This window comes from Petaurus breviceps, unplaced genomic scaffold (genome assembly GCF_028583685.1).
Source record: "Petaurus breviceps papuanus isolate PSGF00001 unplaced genomic scaffold, PetGlider_PUasm1.0 174, whole genome shotgun sequence".
NCBI lineage: Eukaryota > Metazoa > Chordata > Mammalia > Diprotodontia > Petauridae > Petaurus > Petaurus breviceps.
Window position 1 is genome coordinate 63,993,528 of NW_027185761.1, and position 19,608 is coordinate 64,013,135.

The 19,608-nt window shown below is 54.4% G+C and overlaps 1 protein-coding gene across 4 annotated transcripts in view; it reads left to right on the forward strand.

The window, feature by feature from the left end:
- Positions 1-13,804, forward strand: part of TTC21A (tetratricopeptide repeat domain 21A) — a 42,340-nt gene extending 28,536 nt beyond the window's left edge. For all 4 annotated transcript variants that reach the window (XM_069084328.1, XM_069084329.1, XM_069084330.1 and 1 more), the window contains 14 exons: positions 658-730; positions 818-928; positions 1,365-1,503; positions 1,842-1,945; positions 2,421-2,609; positions 5,780-5,890; positions 6,762-6,843; positions 9,181-9,331; positions 9,934-10,095; positions 10,278-10,479; positions 11,215-11,439; positions 12,139-12,259; positions 12,523-12,590; positions 12,766-13,804. In XM_069084328.1, the coding sequence (XP_068940429.1) occupies positions 658-730; positions 818-928; positions 1,365-1,503; positions 1,842-1,945; positions 2,421-2,609; positions 5,780-5,890; positions 6,762-6,843; positions 9,181-9,331; positions 9,934-10,095; positions 10,278-10,479; positions 11,215-11,439; positions 12,139-12,259; positions 12,523-12,590; positions 12,766-12,843 (1,816 nt within the window). In that variant the 3' untranslated portion in view covers positions 12,844-13,804. The remainder of the gene's footprint in view (positions 1-657; positions 731-817; positions 929-1,364; positions 1,504-1,841; positions 1,946-2,420; positions 2,610-5,779; positions 5,891-6,761; positions 6,844-9,180; positions 9,332-9,933; positions 10,096-10,277; positions 10,480-11,214; positions 11,440-12,138; positions 12,260-12,522; positions 12,591-12,765) is intronic.
- Positions 13,805-19,608: the final 5,804 nt, after the last annotated feature.

The following is a 19,608-nucleotide window of genomic DNA, read 5'->3' on the forward strand; positions in this document are numbered from 1 at the left end:
CCTGTGGCACTGATGAGGCCTTCCTGGGCCACAATAGGCACCCTTGGGGGTGTGTCCCTGTGGCACTGATGAGGCCTTCCTGGGCCACAATAGGCACCCTTGGGGAGTGAGGTATGGAGGCAGGAGATGGTATATGAGGAACCACAAGACGCAGAGTGGGACTGACCTGTGGAGAAGGGGACCAGTACGTAACAGGGGCCTTTGGCCCTGGATGTAATAGGGAGTCACTGGAGGTCATGAAGGAGCCTGGCTTGCCATGGTCAGCCCAGTGAGAACAAACACAGCAGGAGGAGAGTCCTAAGCTTACACCAGACCATATGATCATCAGCCAACTTGGATTTCTCTGGATCTCAGTCCCTCATCTGTCAAATGGGAATAACACTGCCTTGGCCCCCTCACGGGTGGATTGTGAAGCTCACTCCCTGGACGGCCAGTCCCTCCCTTCCCTGGACCTAGGTTCTATCTTCTGTATGATAGGGCTCTTGGAGCAGGTGCCCAAGAAGCTTCCTTCCAGTTCCCACACTCTGGGACTCTGTGGGATGAAGTAACATGTATGAAAAAAGCCCCAGAGGAACAGAGGATTCCACCAGGGTGCCCAAGTCCCCAGGCCCAGAGGCTGGGGCGCTCCCACCGCATCCACTCGGGTTTCTTTTGCAGGGAACTCTGTGAACACTTGCCAGGCCCCCACACCAGTCTCCTCCTGGGCGATGCCTTCATGAATATTCAGGAGGTGAGAGATTCTCCTGGGCCCCGGGGCACAGCCCCTGGGGGGTGCGGGCTGCTGGAAATAGCCTTTTCTTTGCACCCTCCCGGTCAGCCCGAGAAGGCCCTGGAGGTGTATGATGAAGCCTACCAAAAAAATCCTCACGACGCCTCCCTGGTCAGCAGGATTGGGCAAGCCTATGTGAAAACTCACCAGTATAACAAGGTCAGCAGGGGCGCGGGCTGGGGAGACTGGGTCCTTGCTGTGGGGGTTCAATCCCCCCACCAGGAAACCTTGCACGCCTTTTTCCTTCGCCTTGTCTATGAGCTGATCTCTGTCTCTCTCTGTCTCTCTCTGTCTCTCTCTCACACACACACACACACACACACACACACACACACAAAGGGGATTGGTTCCAGCGTAGGGAATCCTAGTTCAGAAAGGACAGGACGCCTTCCCGGAGGGTCTGGAGGACAGAAGACAGATGCCAAGTGCACCTCTGCCCCATGGGAGGTACCAAACAGAGAACCCTCCTCTTGGGATAAACCAGGGCCTGCTCAGCCTTTCCTTTGTATAGCAGACAGGCACAGCCTGATGCCCAGGTCCCCTCCCAGTGCCGCTCCGGAGGCGGGCCACTGAGACTTCGTGTCTTTTTCTCAAGGCCATCAATTACTACGAAGCCGCGCAGAAGATCAGCGGCCAGGACTTCCTGTGCTGCGACCTCGCCGAGCTGCTCCTGAAGCTAAAGAAATTCAACAAGGCAGAGAAGGTGCTGAAGCAGGCCCTGGACCACGACTTCGGTATGTGTGCCTTGGAGGGCGTCCCGAATCCCGGCCGCGCCCGCCTCGCCGCCCTCGGCTGCCTGGGGAGGGGCAGAGGTGTGGAGTCGGCAGGCTCCTGGATTCTCACGGGGGTCGCCTCAGGGTCCCAGGGCAGCCTGTGTGCGTGCGCAGGGAAGCCACCCCGCACCTGGCGCCCCCTGCCCGGCTCCCAGCACCTGGAGCCCCGCACGTGGCAACTTCCCGCCCGGCCTGCCTGCACCCGGCGCCCTGCACCCAACCACGCCCCGCACCCCGCCGACCGCCCGGGAGCGCTCACCTGGGCGCCAGCACTCGGAAGACCTTTCTCTGCTTTCTAGTGAATGATATCCCGTCCATGATGAACGATGTCAAATGCTTGCTTTTACTAGCCAAGGTGTACAAGAATCACAAAAGGGAGGAAGTGATGAAAACACTGAACAAGGTAGGCCGGTGTGCGCTCTGCTCCTGCCTCACTAAGACCTGGAGGTCGGGAGCAGAGCCACGGTGCTGGACAGTCCGAGCCCTCACCACCCAAGGGGAAGGGAGGCACCTGTGTGGCTCTGGCGGCCTTCCCAGGTCCTTCAGGGCCCACATTCTGACACTGAGGGGGGAATTCGGGGGTGGGCCTTGAGAGGCAGCATGTGACTTGGCATTGGGAAATCCCACCTCACACACTTGTTAGCTGTGTGACCCTGGACAAGTCACTCCCCCTCTTGCTGGCCATCATCCGTCCCCCTAACAGAGCTGTTGCCAGTGTATGCAGAATGCTTTGTGACTCTTACCCAGTTACAGAAATGTCCACTTTTGTCACTATTTCTGACAAGGGACAGGCTTGGCAGGCACTCAGAAGGACAAGTGAATAGACCCAGGTGCCAGTCAGTACCCCCCATCTGAATGTGTCCCACTGGTCCCTGCAGGCATTGGACATCCAGTCTAGAATACTGAAGCGGGTGCCCCTGGAGCAGCCTGAGATACTCCCTTCCCAGAAGCAACTGGCCTCCTGGATCTGTGCCCAGTTTGGGGAGCAGTACCTCTCGGAGAGGGATTACCCAAAGGCCGTCAAGGCCTATAAGGATGCCCTGACCTACTCCCCGATAGACAACAAGGTGAGTGAGGGCTGCAGCCTTGGCCAGGAACCCTGAGCCGATCCCGGGCTGGGGCCTGAGCTGGGAAGGGCCTGTTCCTTCTCCTCTAGCTAGTACTAATTTGTTCCTTGGAATCCTTCCAGAAAGGCCATAAATAGAAAGGTGGTGTTTGCAATGCTTTTTTTCCCCATAATGAAATGACTTTCCTTGTAATTCTTGGGTAGGAAAAATGCCCTCTGAATGTGATTGAACAAGCGAGTCAGAGACTGCCCTGGGGACTCTCGGGAGGCCTTCCTCTCTCACACCACCTTGGACCTACTCTAGGTTATCCCCAGTATTCAGGTTAGAATGTCATCTGAGTGCATTAAGCACCTACCTGCCAGGTCCTGAGCTAAGCCTTGGGAAGGCAAAGACCTGTAGGATGGGGCCTGGCCTCAAGGAGCTGTTGTTCTCTTGGCCAAGGGAGCTGAAGGGGGAGGGGCAGTGAGAAGGTACCCAGCCTGACAGGAAAGTCCCAAGAGGTTCCAGGGTGGGAAATGTAAGAGCTGACCTAGGGCTCCCTCCTGCAGGCGTTTGGAGCTGGTGGCTCTGCCCTCCAGTCAGAAGAGCCTGAGCCTGTTGGGTGATGAGATTTCCCAATGCAGGATTCCTGGGGGGAAGGAGGACCCAGCCCAGGGGGCCTGAGGGCTTTCTCTAGATCCCCAGAGCCTGGCACAAAGCAAAGCACTCACCAGATGCTTATTGACTGACCTGGATGACTGGTTGGATTTGATTTCTTTTTCTGAATGACTGACTTTAGAAAGCCAACTCAATTTAATTCAACAAGCCTTTATAAGACACCATGCCAAGTATTGGAGAGCAAGATAAATCCCAGCCTCCAAGACCCAGTATTGGGGGACAGGGGCCTGGGAGAGGCAGTGGGGGGCTTGAGGTATGTACACAACTAAATAAACACCAGGTAACTTCAGGAAGGAGAAAGCATTCACAACCAGGGCATGCAAGGAAGGCTTCCTGTAGGAGGTGGCCTCTTGGTACAGTCTGGAAGCTGAAGGCATTGTAGGCATAGGAGGGACCACCTGCCTAAAGCACAGAGACAGAAGAGTCAAAGTCAAGTGTGGGGAATGGAAGGCAGATTGGGAAGGTGCCTGAAGCTAGACTGTGGAGGGCACTCAGCACCCCCAGGCATTTGTCCTAGAGGCAGTAGGGAGCTATGGATTTTCACAGGGCAGTGACAGCTAGGTGGAGAATGGATTGGAGGAGGAAGAGCCTGATTAGGAATCAATTGCAATAATCTGGCTGAAAAGCAAGGGGGCCCAACCTGGGGCAGCATCCAGTGAAGACAAAAGAAGGGTCAAGACTTCGAGCCTGGTGGGATGGGAAGGGTGGAGGGTGACTCAGAGTGAAGCTGTGATGCTTGAGAGAGGGCATGAGAGGTGGCTGAGCATGGCAGAGTGTTGGTGGTGCCCTGCCCAGAACTAGGGAAATCTGGAGGAAGGATGGGGAGAGGGAAGATGAAGCGGTGCTTGGGGGCCATCCCACCAGGCAGGTGTCCCGAGGTTGCCTGCTAAGGGCATGTGAAGACTGGCCTGGCTAGGGGAGGGCACTGCATCGTTTTATACAAAGAGAGCTGGAGGCCCCAAGACGCCCTGCCAGAGCCCCCAAGCCCACCCCGCCTTAAGCAGAAAGCTGTGGCCTCCTCCCTCCCCCCTGGACTCAGCTCCCACCTTTCACAGCCCTGCTCTCACAGCCAGCATCGGTTCCTGCGCTAAGAAGCTGTTCATAAAGGTCCTCCGAATGTTTGGCATCCTCATGTGCTCCCTTTACGGAAATGAGGGGACAGTGACCATGGTGCCTTCCAACAGGGCTTGACACTTAAGCCCAGATGACTGATGAGGCCCAGCAGGGCTGTGATCCAGAGCCAGAGTTAGGGAATGATGGGGGTGCTAAGTGGGGAGAGCTCCTTCGTACTGGGAGGCCCCAAGAAGAGCTTGTGGGAACCACTTAGCACTGTGAATCACCTTCCAAATGTCTGGGGTTCTCAGCCGGAGGGAGGGTGAGCAGGCCAGGGAAGAATGGGGGCGGTCAGCAAAGTGCTCCTTCATGCAAAAAACCGGACTCCAAACAACAAAGTGCCAGCCCCATACTGACCGAAACACCAGGCAGGAAGACTGGACAAGAGCCTCATCAGGCTTGAACAGGGTCCAAGAAGGAGACCTCTCCTGCTCCCCTCCCCCAAATTACCTTGTTTTGGTATTCTCTGGATGGAGGTCATTGGAGTGTGAGGGCCAGAGAGCTGCCCCTGTGGTCAGGAAGACCCAGGATGCAGCCCGGCCTGGGTCAGGGCCCCACTGTACGTCAGTGACATCACAGGCTCCCCAAACAAGCCAGACGATGTGTCTGCCGCTCTCTGCTGGGACAGCCTTAGGGCATCCCCTGCTCTGCCCCTCAGGGAGTGAGGGCCTGAGTTTCCAGGCTCTCCTTGATGATGCCCCACACACTTCTGAGCTCTCACCTTCTCTCTCCCTTGATGGAATGCAAGGTCTTGGAGGGCACAGACTGGTTCATTTTCACCTTCGTACCCCCAGGGCCCAGCACACAGTAGGTGCTTAATAAATGCTTATTGAAAGATTGATTGGGGAGATCCCTTTATGGAGAGTATAACCATCCCCTGATACCACATTTGAGGCTCTGATGGGCCTTTTTAGGATGATTATTTGAGTCATATTTGGATACATGAGTCACCTTCTTGGAAATGGCCTTAAAAGCAGAGGGAGAAATGCACACACGGAGACACCAGTTCTTTAGAGGGCAGTCTGGGCAGCCTGACCTCCCCTCTGGAGAACCATGGGGTTGGTCTCCAGAGAGGAGGAACTATCTGATCCCCTACTTCCTATCGAAACAACCCTGTAAAAGTCTAAATCTCCTTGTCCCCCTCTTCCAGATGAGCAAATGGAGGCTCAGACGTGTAGCTGCCCATTAAATCTCAGGATCACAGGTCTGGAAGTGGAAGGGGCCCCAGAGGTTGTGAAGGCCAACACTCTCCTTTTACAGTGAAGGAAACTGAGGTCCATGAGCTCCAAGGGTCCCCACTCCCACCGCTGGGAGGAGGGCAGTGAGCCCGGCCCGATCCCAATGCAGGTGAAGGCCTCCTTGGCTGGCACTGGCCACAGCTGCTGTCCTTCTCTCACCAGGTGATGCTGGAGCTGGCCCAGCTGTACCTGATGCAGGGGGACCTGGATGCCTGTGAGCATCACTGTTCCATCCTTCTGCAGAGTGACCAAAGCCATGAGACCGCCTCTGTGGTAAGGGCCCCGCCTGGTGCCCCTCTCCAGCCAGAGGAGGCTTCCTTTTTCCTCTCTCCACAGCGGGCAGCTCTTCCCCTTGGCACCAAACATCCAGGCAGAGGCAGGGCTTGCATTCAGAAGACCTCTTGACTACTTTTTGCCCCATTTTTCTTAAACGGGATATTCCCATAAGGGAAAAAACCCTAGTAGGCAGGTAGGGAGTGCATACTGTCCCCACAGACACCTGGGGGGCTCCTCTAGGGCCCCTCCAGCCACAGCCTCCCCAGCTGGGAGGTGTGCCCAGCGCTGGGCACCAGGGCCAGAGAAGGGGCGGAGCTGGCTAATGAGCCTCTGACTAAATTAAATCCACAGACCATCCATAGGCCTCATGTCAGCCATGCTTCCACTGCCTCTCCTTTCACCAGCAGTCCCATTTCAAAATTTCTAACTGCTGTGAGTTCTGCCCCTCGTCCCTGCCCAGCCTCAGGTGAGGGAGTGGAGGGAGCAGGAAGGAGGCAAAGAACCGATATCCCTGGACCCTGCCTGCAATGGGCTCATCGTTAGGGTGGGGAAGAGGTCAGGGATAGAGTGGCTCCCTCTGGGGAGACCCTCCCCAGCTCCTAGGGGCCAGGTCCTTTGGGACCAGAGAGAGGGAAAAGAAGACATTAGTCAGGAGTGAGGCAGAGGCCTCCATTGGAGGCCCCCAAGGCCACAGGAGAGAGCCCCACTCTGACCACCAGAGAGCCGCAGGGAGGGCTAGAGGCTGCCTCTGTCCAGAGAGCCTTGGTCTAGCACAGCCTCTCAGCTCTCCAGCAGTCAAGGCTTCTGTTCCCAATGGGACTCACAGATGTGGAGATGAATGCTGAAGGGTGCATCTATTCTCTCATAGATGATGGCAGACCTGATGTTCAGAAAACAGAAATATGAAACTGCTATCAATCTGTACCGTCAGGTGCTTCAAAAGGCTCCAGGTGAGGAAACAGGCTCTTACTTCCCCCTGGCCCAGGGCACGGGTACTGCAGGCACCACAGATACCTGGACCCCCTTGTAAAACAGGGATCAGAGCTCCTTCCTGAGTGATCGAGGGAAGCCCCCAAAGCCAGTGGGCTCTGGAGTCCAGGGTCCTCAGGGAGGTGGTGGCAGCCCCCTGTACTGGGCCCTCATCTGGACAGTCATAGCCTTAAATCCTGGGCACCCCAAGCGTTGCAGAGGGACGTGGAGGACTAGAGCCCATGCAGAGGAGGGCACCAAGGATGGGGAGGGGGGCGGGCTCAAACCTTTGCCGTACGAAGCTTCTTTGGGAGGTAGGGAGTTCCCTGTCACTGAAAGCCTTCTGGGGAGGGGTGCATCCTCTGCCAGTTTCTTTCTGTTGGTGCCCAAGAGAAGCAGCTCATATATAAGAAAGGAACTGGGGCCAGGAGAGACCCAGATTCACATCTAGCCTCTGAAAGCTGCTAGTCGTGTGCCCTTTGGCTATCTCTTCGCTTCTTCTGGCCTCAGTTTCCTCATCTGTAAAAGTGCCTTCCTGCTCCAGAGTGATAGCTCAGGGCAGACCACATTGGCACACGACTCTCAGATCCATGGATCCTGCCTCAGTCTCTCTTCTGAACACCAGTCTGGCCTCTCCAGCCTCCCAGGCTTCCCCGCCACCAAACATCCCATCAACACTTCAGATTTACCATGTCCAACATTTAACGTGCCCCGCTTCCCTTCCCTGTTGTGAAGACACAGGAGGATTAGGTTTGGGGGAGATAGAATGAGTTCAATTGTAGGTGTGTTCAGTGGCAACTGCCCACCAGACGTGTGTGCGGAGAGCCATGAAGCAGCTCAGCTTAGAGATGGGCTTGACACTGAGCTCTGGGTAATCTCAGGAGTCTGGTGCATTCACCTCCAGCTGGAAGGAGACTGCACGGTTCCTCCTGGAGCCCCACGTGTCACCTAAGAGGATTCCCTGTGACCTAGTGTCCCCACTCTGCCCAAAGGCCTTACTTTGCTTCCTGAGACCTCAGCCCCTCCCCAAGGCAGGATTGGCTGCCCCTCCCCACCAGGATCAGCCATTAGAAGCAGGGTCCACCATGCCAGGGCCATCTGGGGTCTCTTTCTCTATGATGAGTCCCCCGATCTTGTGTCTCTCATCCCCCACAAATCCTTAAAATCCCAGGTCAGTGTTCTGCAGTGACAGGTGGCGTGTCTTCAGTCCCAGAGTCAGCAGGGTGTGCAGACACACCCTCCTCCCAGGCCATCATCCTCTCACCCATGGCTCTTGCTGTAGCTGTGCAGCTGATGGTCACCAGCCTCAAAAAAACTGAACCAGGGCTAAATCCTCATTTCTCCAGACGAAGCAATCTCCATTCACAGACACAGAATGGCAGAGCTAGAAGGGCTGTCGCCCAGCCCACCCTCCTTCATGTGATAGCAGGGGAAACTGAGGTCCAGAGAAGTTACTGACTTTCCCCAAGGACCCACAGCTAACTAGGGGGAAAGGGAACCACGACCCTCATCCCAGGGCTCTCTCCCTTCTGCCTGAGTCCTTCCCTCAGTCCCATCAAAAAAGCACTGAGGAAAAGTGAAAGAATGAACTAATGGAAAGATGCCCTTCACAAGCCCCTCCCATTACTTGGCTCTTCTCCATGTGGCTCTTTGGCTAGAAAGACTGGGGATGGAAGCAGGGCTCGGAGAGGTGTCCCAAGGAGAGTCAGGCCGCCCACAGCATCCCTGGGGAGCTTTGCCAGGCCAGGAAGTAGAGGGACATCAGGAGCAGAGGGGGAGGGGAGGGCCTGTTCAGGGGACTGCCTGAACAGCGGTCAACGCCGCTCCCCCCCACCCCAGAAGTCACGTTTACAACATGACCACAACGCCAAGTGGAGCGCCTAGGGCTTGTCTGTTGGCCCCGGGACTAGTCAGCCACCTGAGATCCCAGACTCCTTTGTGGGTTGGAGGGAGACAGGTCGTGCCCATCCCCCACCCAGAGACAGTAAGCAACTCAATATAGGTTATCCAAGATTTGGAGGCCAACGGCTTCCTTAGACTTGTCCGGTTCACCCCTTCATTTTACCCATGAGAAAACTGTTCATCAAGGGCTTGGCCCAAATTTTCTTAGGCGGTAAGAGCCAGAATTTGAACTCAGGACTCCGGATCCAGGCCTGGTTTCACTGTACTGTGTGGCCCTCACCAGCGTGAGCCCCGAAGCTTTGTCCCAGCTGGGTCTCCCCCTCTCCACCACCTCCCCTCCCTCCTTGTGACCCAGGATGCTGAGTCTCCGGCCTTGATGGCCATGGGGGCCCTGCCCTTTCTGTTTTTCCTTTAAGACAATTTTTCAGTGTTAAACAAATTGATTGACCTACTGAGACGGAGCGGGAAGCTTGACGACGCCCCGGCCTTCTTTGAGCTGTCCAAGAAAGTGTCCAGTCGGATTCCGCTGGAGCCGGGTTTTAACTATTGCAAAGGCATTTACTGTTGGTGTGTTTCCATGGGGTCTCTGGCCGGGGTGGGGCGGGGGTGGGCTGGGGGGCAGGGGCAGGCTGCCCCCTTCTGTCTCCCTCCAGGCTGAGCCTGAGCCTGCTGGGGGGTGGGAGGGTAGGGGCAGGGGCAGGATGAGGCTTGTCCCTTCTCTTCCTTAGAACAACCTTGTGGAGTTATCTCAATAAGGATAGAGGGGGTAAGGTCAGCGCCTGGGATTCTATGAAAAGAAGGACGTCCCAGGTGAGGAAGCTCCCTCCGCCAATGCTGGCTAGCACTGCCATCCCTGGGAGCCCTGAACAGTAACTGCATGGTGGCCCAGCCAGGATGTGTCAGGAAGCGGTTCTTGAGCTCAGGTTTCCAGATGGAGAAACTGAGGCTGAGACATGCAGCCTAGGGGAGAAAGCCAGCATGTGAGTGGAATGTGTTTGTCCAGGAAAGGGCTCAGAGTTGCCAGAGCAGGTGGTAGGTAAAGAACAATGACCATCGAGCCCCTGGGCTTTGGAGGTGACTGATCCCTGGGCGATGCTGACCAGCCTTGGGGAAAGCCCTGGGGGCTTGGCATTGCTGGTCAGCACCCTTGCCCCTGCCCCCTCCCCCAGGCACATTGGACAGCCCAACGAAGCCCTGAAGTACCTCAACAAGGCCCGCAAGGACAGCGACTGGGGCCAGAGAGCTACATACAACATGGTGCAGATCTGCCTCAACCCAGACAATGAGATCATGGGGGGAGAGGCGCTGGAGACCCTCACCATGGAGAACAGGTGACCCTAGGCCGGCAGCCGGGGCCCTGGCCCCAGAGGGAAGGCCCTAGGCCCAGCCCAGGCCCCCTTAGGGAGAATCCAGCTGGATCCTGGGGACAGGACAGTAGCCCCAGGGCAGGGCCCTCGCCAGGCCTGTGAGGGTGGCCCTGTAACAGGGCCCATGGGCACCATTCATTCTCCAGCAGCAGCGGCTCCACAGAGAAGAAGGAGTCTGAGCAGCATGGGATCCGCACTGCCGAAAAGCTCTTACGGGAGTTCTACCCTCACAACAAAGAGGGGCAAGACCAGCTGAAGATGCTGCAGAGTCACTGCCTTCTGGCCACCAAGGAGAAGGCCAATGTGGAGACGGCCCTCGGGGCCTTCATCGAGATAGCCCAGATGGAAGTGAGCAGGGTGGCAGGCTGAGCGCCTGGCCTGGGGTGGGAGGATCTCCTGGGGCCCCTTAGCCTCCCTGTGTCCTCTAGAGACGGCCCCTGAGAGGCCTCCACCACCCCAGGCCCAGCAGGTCAGGGCTTGCCAAGTGTGTCCTCTTCCCCGGAAGCATCTGCCCTCCATCCCAAAAGAAGCTAATGTCCTGTGCTCTCTGCTGCTGAAGGTCCCTAAAAGGGCCATAGACATATGGAGCAGCAGTCCTCTGAGGGCCTATATGTCTGTGTGTGTGTGTGTGTGTGTGTGTGTGTGTACGCGCCATTCTCTGTCTGTGAACATATGTCTCTCTGAACTGTTTGATTTGGTATACAATGCCCAGAGATTAGATGGGGGCACTGATGTCCCTGGGCCCAGAGAGAGGAGAAGCTGGCCCTCATCTGGCACAGGAGGTGTCTGCCCCCACTGCCACCTGGCCTCCCCCAGTCAGAGAGGCCCAGAAGGATGGCATGGAGTTACTCAGAGAGCACAGCCTTGGCATGCTGGGTCAGGGGGCTCCATTCTAAGGGGAAGGTTGGTAGGATGGGCCGCTGCCCAGGGAGGGGCCTGGGCAGCTGATAGAAGATGTTAGGCCTCTGAATACCCAGACTAGGAGTGAGAGTGGATGTTGGGCATGTGGTGTGTCCCCAGGTCCCAGACTCTTGGGACCTCTGGATTTAGAAGCATGGGGCTCTTGGGGACTGTTTTTTCCAGAAAGAAAGCGTTCCAGCCCTCCTGGCAATGGCCCAGGCTTACATGATCCTGAAACAGATCCCCAAGGCCCGCACTCAGCTCAAAAGGCTGGCCAAGGCTCCGTGGGCCCTGGCTGATGCAGAGGACCTGGAGAAGAGCTGGATCCTTCTGGCCGACATCTACTGCCAAAGCGGCAAGTTTGACATCGCCTCCGAGCTCCTTCACCGCTGTGTTCAGTACAACAAGGTGAGCTGGGCCACCAGACCCTCTTGGGGCCCTGGGAGGGCTCCTCAGACTGCCTGAGGCTGAGGAGCAGGGCAGGCCTTCAGCACCCTGCCTGGGAAAGGAGTCTGACCTGGGATCTCACTGACAGAGGGAAGCCCCCTGTGCCGATGCCACTCAGAACCCTGAGAGGCCTAGTGATTTGTCTAGGGTCATTCAGCCAGTCCAGGTCAGAAGAGGGGCTGGAACCCAGGAATCCTGGCTCCAAGGCCAGCTCTCCATTCACAACATACTGCCTGCTGTTAAAGGAGAGAGTCCTAAGGAGCCCTTTCTCTCCTAGGAGATTTCTAAGCACCATCCATGGGCTCTCCCATCTCCTTTCCCATTGATCCAAATCACATGTCTGCAAAGAGGGTCAGGCATCACTTTACAGATGAGGAAACTGAAAACCAAAAACAGTGTGACTTGCCCGAGGCCCTGTGACTGGTTAGGGTCGAACAAGCAGCCTCCTGGGAGAGCACAGGAGTGAGGAAGCCCGGGTTCTAGTCCCAGCCAGGATCTCACTACCCTCGCTTTCTGCGTCTGTCAAAGGACGAGCTCAGACTAGACCCCCTCTGAGGGCCCTCCATGTTCCCAGGCCAACCTAGGCTTCCGTGGTCAGTCACACCTTCCCTGCAGATCCCCGCCGACCTTGGCCAACTGTAAAAAGCACTGTCTTTGCAGTCATGTTGCAAAGCCTACGAGTACATGGGCCTCATCATGGAGAAGGAGCAGTCCTACAAGGATGCGGCCAGAAACTATGAGCTGGCCTGGAAGTACAGCAACCAGGCCAACCCTTCTATTGGTGAGCCACCTTGCTATGGGATGGTGGGCCTGGACCAAGACAGGGCTGCTCCCACTTGTGTGAGGGTGCCGAGAAATCTGAGCAGCCATGGGCCTTCTCCACCATCAGAGGATCCTGGCTGTGATAGGCTGGGCTGGGGTAGAGGCCTGACCTGGCTGGTTCCTCCAGGAGCCTCACAAAGCCTGGAAGAGGGGATGGGGGAGACTATGGACAGTCTCCAGTGTCCAGCAGTGCCATGCAGTCACTTGCACTTTCTTCTCCAGGTTTCAAACTTGCTTTCAACTACCTAAAAGACAAAAGACTTGTGGAAGCCATCGAGGTTTGCCACAGTGTAAGCTGCCTCTTTGGCCTAAGACTAATTCCTACCTTTGGTCTAGTGAGAAAGCCCCCTTCCCGCTCCATGGCAACTCCCCCTCCTTTGGTCCCTAGAACTCCCCATGGCGGCTCCCCCACTGTTGGTCCCTAGAACCCCACATGATGTTGACTCTCCCTCCCTTGGTCCTCAGGTATTGAAGGAGCACCCCAACTACCCGAAGATCAGAGAAGACATTCTGGAAAAGGCCCAGGGGTCCTTGCGGCCCTAGCTGGAGCCAGGGCTGGGCACTGGGAACCAGTAGGCACTGAAATGGGGACCAGACTCTTCCTGCTGGACAGGGCCTAGCCTAGACAAAGGTGGGGGCTAGGGTGTATGGAGACCTTGTTGGAAGGAGAAAGACAGGACCTTTTCATCAAGGCTGCTCTGGGGGCACTTGCACCATTAGACTTTAAATTTTGAAGACCACATGATCTTTCTCATTCTGTACTCCGTACCCAGTTGGTTTCATTGTTTTTCCTTTAATAGCAGAATGTGGGTATGCTTTTGAGATCACAGGATCTAGAGGAGGGAGAACTGACTCTCTGACCTGGAGCTTTAGGTCCCTTTCTATGGACCTCAGTTTACCCATCTGTAAAAAAAGAGGAGAGGAGACATTGGACTAGATAGTCCCCTAAGGTCTCCTCACAGTCCAAGATTCAAACATTCAAAGCTTCATCTCATTTCTTGTATTTAATCTATAAAGTGGTCACAGGGTCATAGATGTTAAGGAGGGAGAGACTTTTATCTGGTCATCTGGTGCAACACTCTCCTTTTTCATTTGAGGAAACCAGAGGCCAGAGAGGTTTAAGTGATTTGTCCAAGGTCACCCAGGGAACAAATCGGAGACCTGGGATTCACAGCCAGGGTCTCTGTCAAAATACTCTATGATGTCCACAATGCTTTCCGAGTGTGATCCCTCTGGAAATGTAACAAGAACATGCAATCTAAGAAGCCCCTGGTCTAAAGTGCCCCTTCTCAAGCATCAAGCCTCCCATCCACTCCTCCTTAGCAATGAGGAGGGAGAAACATGATTTCAGGAGGGTAGCGGTGGTTTGTTAAACATAGAATTCACCTCAGATAAACTCAACCAGCCTGATCCGAGGACTGAGGCTGAGTTGAAAGAAAAGGGGTTTGAACCTTGGAGCAGGGCCAGGTGAATGGAGAAACGCCAGAGCTGTCTCCAAATGTGCCAGGGGCCAGAGGGCAGAGCCAAGAGGATGGAGGGAGAGCTGTAAAGAAGGAAGTGACCCGGCTGCATGTCAGAGCAATCAGAGCTGTCCAGAAGCACAGAGGCAACCCCCAAAGGCAAGGGGCTCCCCACTTCAGCCAAAGCTGAAGGGGACAATGATGTAGCAGGAAAGCCTGATGGGCAACTGGGCTTGGGGGAGCGTGACCGCCTGTCCTCTCCCTACCTCCAGACTGCCCTTTTGTGCTCCTTTTCTCTGCCTGGATGTTGTTGGGGGCTGGGGGACACTCTGTTCTCCAAACCTTCACCATTGATGCTCTTGGGGTAGTTTTATGCTGGAGTGAGATTGTTGGTAGATAGATAGACAGACAGGCAGGCAGACAGACAGACAGACTGACAGACAGACAGACAGACAGACAGACAGACTGACAGACAGACAGACAGACAGACTGACTGACAGACAGACAGACAGACAGACAGACAGACAGACAGACAGACAGACAGATAGATAGATAGATAGATAGATAGATAGATAGATAGATAGATAGATAGATGACAGATAGATTGATAGATACTAGATAAAGGGACAGACTGATGGGGAGACAGAGAGACAGACAGACAGACAGATAGATAGATAGATAGATAGATAGATAGATAGATAGATAGATAGATAGATAGACAGACAGACAGATAGACAGGCAGGCAGAGACCCTTGGAATGAGCTTGGCATCTCGTGGGCCTTAGAGAATAGAGAGTATCCCCCACCTTTGAATGGTTTGCATGTACTGTGTGCCTGCAGTCCTGGGTCTGTCCCCAACATGTGGGCCCCAGGTTGGATAGGATGCTGCTAAGGCAGAGGGGGTGGGGGCAGTTCACAGGACCTTGGACTGGAGGGCAGGGCACCGGGGATGGGTCCTGGCTCTGCTGCTCACCAGATGTGTAATGTTTGCACAGTAACTTAGGCAGGGCAGACTTCTCTCAACTGAAATCGGGGACATTAGCCGTCCCCTCAAGTGGCTGCTGAAGTCTGAGAAGACAAATAAAATGATTAGTGTTAATTATGTCGTGTGAATGACCGTTTATTGTGGCATTCTCCTGATTTGGGGTCCCCTCTAGGGTGCACTTGTGCATGTGAAGGGGTGTGATTCAATTGTTACTTGGGGCATCTGTCCTGTAGGACCCCTTGTGTCCAGGGATCATTTTAGGGCATTTGAAATGGAGACTTCACGGTGCACTGGCCATCCATTAGCTACTTGCAGCTCTGCTTCTCCCCCACAGACAATTCCCCCATGCTCTCTGGGCCTGTTTCCTTATCTAAGTCTTAGCTTACCTTCTTCCCTTATCTAATCCAGTCTACGTATTCCACGTCCTTACATGGATTAGGTGGACTCCAATGTCCATCTCACATTCCACAGCTAATGTTTTATGACACACAGCAGAGGGGGCAGAACCCAACTTGAGATTCAGGGAACCCGCATCCTGCCACGGATGCTTTTTACCTGCATGGCTCAGGACACCTCCCTGGGACTCAGCTTTCCCATCCGTAAAATGAGTAGTTGGAGTCGATGGTCCCCAAGGTTTCTCCCGCCTTAGCTCAGAGCTTTTCCAGACGTGGCAGTTTAGACCCACAATGTTAGTCCTGGCTGTAGTCCTTGGCCAGGCCCGGTTATTCCCCCTCCACCCTCCACCCCACCCCAGTAATAACCTTTCCAGAAAAAAACAACTCCCTCATCTTTTTGCTTTCCAAGGACCTACTTCATCACACGGTTTTGAGGGACGCTTTAGGACTAGAAGTCTGACTTCTGGATTCCCCGTCTGTGTTTTTGTTTTATCTAGAGTTCCCGGATTCCTGCCATGATGTCCATCAGTAACAATCACTCAGGTTTCTGTAGTTCCTTCATGTGTCCAGAACAATGGCCTCTGCTGTTGTAAGGAAGATGCTGGGAGAAGTATTGTCCCCATCTTCCAGATGCAAAAAAGGAGTCTCCTGGACTCACAGGAGCAAATGTCGAGATTCAAACCTGCACCTCTCCTGGCTCTGGGTACAGGAGTTCATCGTCTGAAGGCCTCAACAGGCCTCAGAGACAGGCAGGCCTCCGCTGGCATTGAAGGTAGCCACCAGCTGCCTCATCTCCAGAACATTTCCATCCTTCAGGCTGCCCCCAGGCTGGGCACCAGCAGCGTTTGTGAGCACCAGGACCCTAGATCATGGATCATAGCCTGGGTTATGGGGCAGGGCCTATGGTGAACCACAGGGGTCTAGAGAAAGCCATCCTGTTGAGGAGGGCATCAGCCCCTCTCCTCTCCAGCCTGGAGGACTTCGACTGGCCAGCTTGGGAAGGGAGGGCTTTGGGATCTTGTAGAAATCTGTCAGGTATTGTAACAGAGAAGGCTTTGGGCTGTGAGACCAGCAGAGAATGCCAGAGCAGGGCCAAAGCACTGATCACTAGCCCTCCTTACCTCTGAAAGGAAGGAGGGCATCTGGGACTGCTTCCTGGGGGCTTTCAGGCCTGGGGCCCACTGCGGCCTCCAAGCTTTCTTATACATAGGCCCTCCACACGGGTGGAGCAGACCATCCCCAAGGGCCCCAGAGTCTGAAATTCCATCATGAGAAATGCCTTCCTTTGGCTGCAGGACATGAACTAGGTACACATGAGTGGACCCAAACAGGAAACAGACTGGGGCACAGGATAGACATTCTCCAATTAGGTCAGATTGGATCAGAGAATAGCTGATGAGTGGGGCTACTTTGGGAGATCAAGAGAAAGGAAGAGAAAACACGATGGGCTGAGGACCCCCACCATGAATCCCAAGGAAAACCTGTAGCAGAGTTTCAGAAGGGCTGGCCCACACCAGTGAGCACATCTATCTAAAATGAGTTTTTGCAGTGACCCTCCAGGAGCCAGGGAGTTTCCATTTGGAAGGAGCCATTTGAGTGGACCCCAGTGTAGGGGTGGGTTGAACCAGTGTAGCCTTCTGGAAAATAAAGTCCTCTTATTTCTAGTCCAAATCTAGGCTGCTTGGTGAAATGTTTGGGGCACCTTCCTCTCATTTCTCTCTTAAAATGAAAATTCCACAGTTCTCATGTCATGGGCCCAGTGTGGTCCTTAAAAGGGACCTGCTTGCCCAGGCCGCTCTGAAGCCCAAAAGGAGAATCAGATTAAAATGTCATTGGGAAGTATTTAACAAAAGAAAATAGAATGGTAGAACCTGGTTAATGTTAATATGTGGTTCTCAAGTCAAGAAGGCCAGAGGAGATGTCCTGGCACAAGACCCCCGCCCCTCACTGCTACAGTGCAGAGTTTTCATCCAGGAGTACCTGTCAGTCCTTATGTCTCAGGCCACACCTGTCCCAGGTTAGCTGGCTTGTCACCAGACCCCAAGGTCAGAGCCAAACCACTAGTTAAAGCTTGGTAGAATCAGGATAACAGCCACTTGTATCAGGACATCTCAAACACTTCCTCAAGGCAAAGCCAAGCTCCCAAGTGCAAGTCCATTTTCTCTCCCTTCTGGCTGACTTCGAGGGAGAGAAAACCAGGAAGTTCATTTACTTAATAAAAACGAAGATAATAACAAAAACCACATTTACTCACCAGAGATGGGATCCTAACGGTCATTTCCTTGAGTTAACTCACTCCCAGCCAGTGTTGAAGCCCTCCGCTGTGGCTGGGCCTGTAGTGAGTGCCAGTCCCTACAAGCAACACATCTCATTGCTTCCAGGCCCCCCCCACCCCCGTCTGTTCAGGCCACTTTCCTCTGCTGTCCACACCAGGGTCCAGCTCATAACAGCAAGCGCTAGTAAGAAAAGCATTTAGATAGCACTTCAAGCTTTGCAAAGCATCTTAAAATATGTCTGCACAACCCTCCGGACCTACGAAGCGAGAAGCCTCCTAGCTTGGTGCGACATGCACAGGAAATGGCTGGGGGGGCGAGGGGGATGTGAAACATGGCTCCAAGTCTGACCTTCAGAACTTCCTGGGCATAATGACATTCCTGGGCACTCATGCCTCCTGAACCCTGAACCTGCTGCCTCCTGTCCCAGCCTGGGCCCTGAACCCGCCTCCTCCACTCATTGCACTGACTGTTTGGTCTTGCATGATTAGAATGCTTGGGAAGACTTAAGAATTCTGGTCAATGAGGTGAGCAATCACTGGTCCAGAAGACTGAGGACAAGGGAGGTGGTGGACTTAGGGCCCAGAATGAGGCATACAGTTTTGGACATGGCCAGTAAGGGCCAATATATTTACTTTGCTTGAGTACACTTGTGTGGTATAAAGCTTGTCTTTTTCCTTTTTTTTTCTTCAGTAGGGTAGAGGAGAATAGATGAAAAACTAAATGCTTGATAACTGAAAAAAAATTTAAATGAAAAGTGTTGAGACTAAGAGACCTCAACGGTCCTTCTCAGCTCCTACCTCTTGTTTGTTATGGGAGGTTTTTTTGGTCATCAGAGACCCCTTAGGCAGCAGTCTGGTGGTACCAATGGGCCCCTTCTCAGAACGATGTTTTTAAATGCAAAAAATGAAACACAAAGGATTTACAAAGGAAATCAGAGCAGGAAAAATAAAGATACACTTGTTTCCCATCCACATTCCAGGGGCTTGTGGAGCCCAGGATAAGAACCTGTGGTCTGAGATGTTCTGCCCTTCATTTCTCTCCCTGCTCCATTTCTGACCCTCCAGATTTAGACTCCATCCTTCAGCTGCCTTCCCATCCTGGAGGTTCTCTCTTCTGCCCCCTTCTCCCATGGCTGAGTTCCTCCAGAGCTTTCATTCCCCTTCCAGATCCACCTCTGACTCTGATGGTTTGGGTGCCTTCCCTACCCCCAACCCATTTTCTGCTCCCTTTAATGGATTCCTCCAATAGAATGTTCCGCAAAGGGCAGGGCCTGATTTCCCCCCCCTTTGTCTTGTATTTGTATCCCTAGTCCTTAACACAGAGCTTGGCATGTAGTAGGTGCTTAATAAATGCTTGATGTGACTTGACAACCTCTCCAGGACTCAGTTTCTCCATGTGCAAAACAAGGGGGCTGGATTCAATTCCTTCCATCTCTGTCACCTAAGATCCCAGGAGTGTGTCTGTTTCAGCAGCCCCAAAGGCAGAATTTACTTGTCCATTAGCTGAGTTTGCCACCAGAGGGAAGCAGTACTCCACAGAGACAGCCCTGCTTGGGTCTGGATGTTTAGGATGCTTCAGGGCCACAAAGGACACCCTCTCCCCTTCTCCTGGGGGGACCTGGTGGGGCGTCTCGGCCATCTTTCCTATCCCCCCATGCTTTCCTGGCCTCACCTGGCCGCCTCTCGATGTCCCATCCTCCCAGAGGACAAACCCTGGTCCTTGACGTTTTGGCCTGGCTGGGAAGGGACCTGGGGTGTTGGCTGGGACCTGGAGGAAATGAAGCCAGGAGCAGGGGATGTGGGTGGCTGGGTGGGGTTCAGCTTCTTTCTAGCTGTGTGACCCTGGACCAGTGGCTTAACCACTCTGTGCCTGTTTGCTCCTCTGTAAAATGTTCCTACCAAGAGTGTCAAACAAGATAATTTGCCCATCACTTTGTAAACCTATAAAGGATAGCTATCATTACATTGGAATGGACTGGTGCTCTGGAGTCGGTGGGTCATCATGGCTGGGGAGAGCCCACTTGGAACACTTTGGTGGAGCCTGGGCAGTTGGATGGGAGCCAAGCCAAGCCCAGGCAGGGATTCGTCCAGCCAGGCTGGGCAGGAGCTCCCAGGGGCAGGGCACGGTAGGGCAGGGTGCTGGGCCAGGCATGGGAAGCCTAGGGGGGCTCTGAGATCCAGGGGTAGGCTAGAG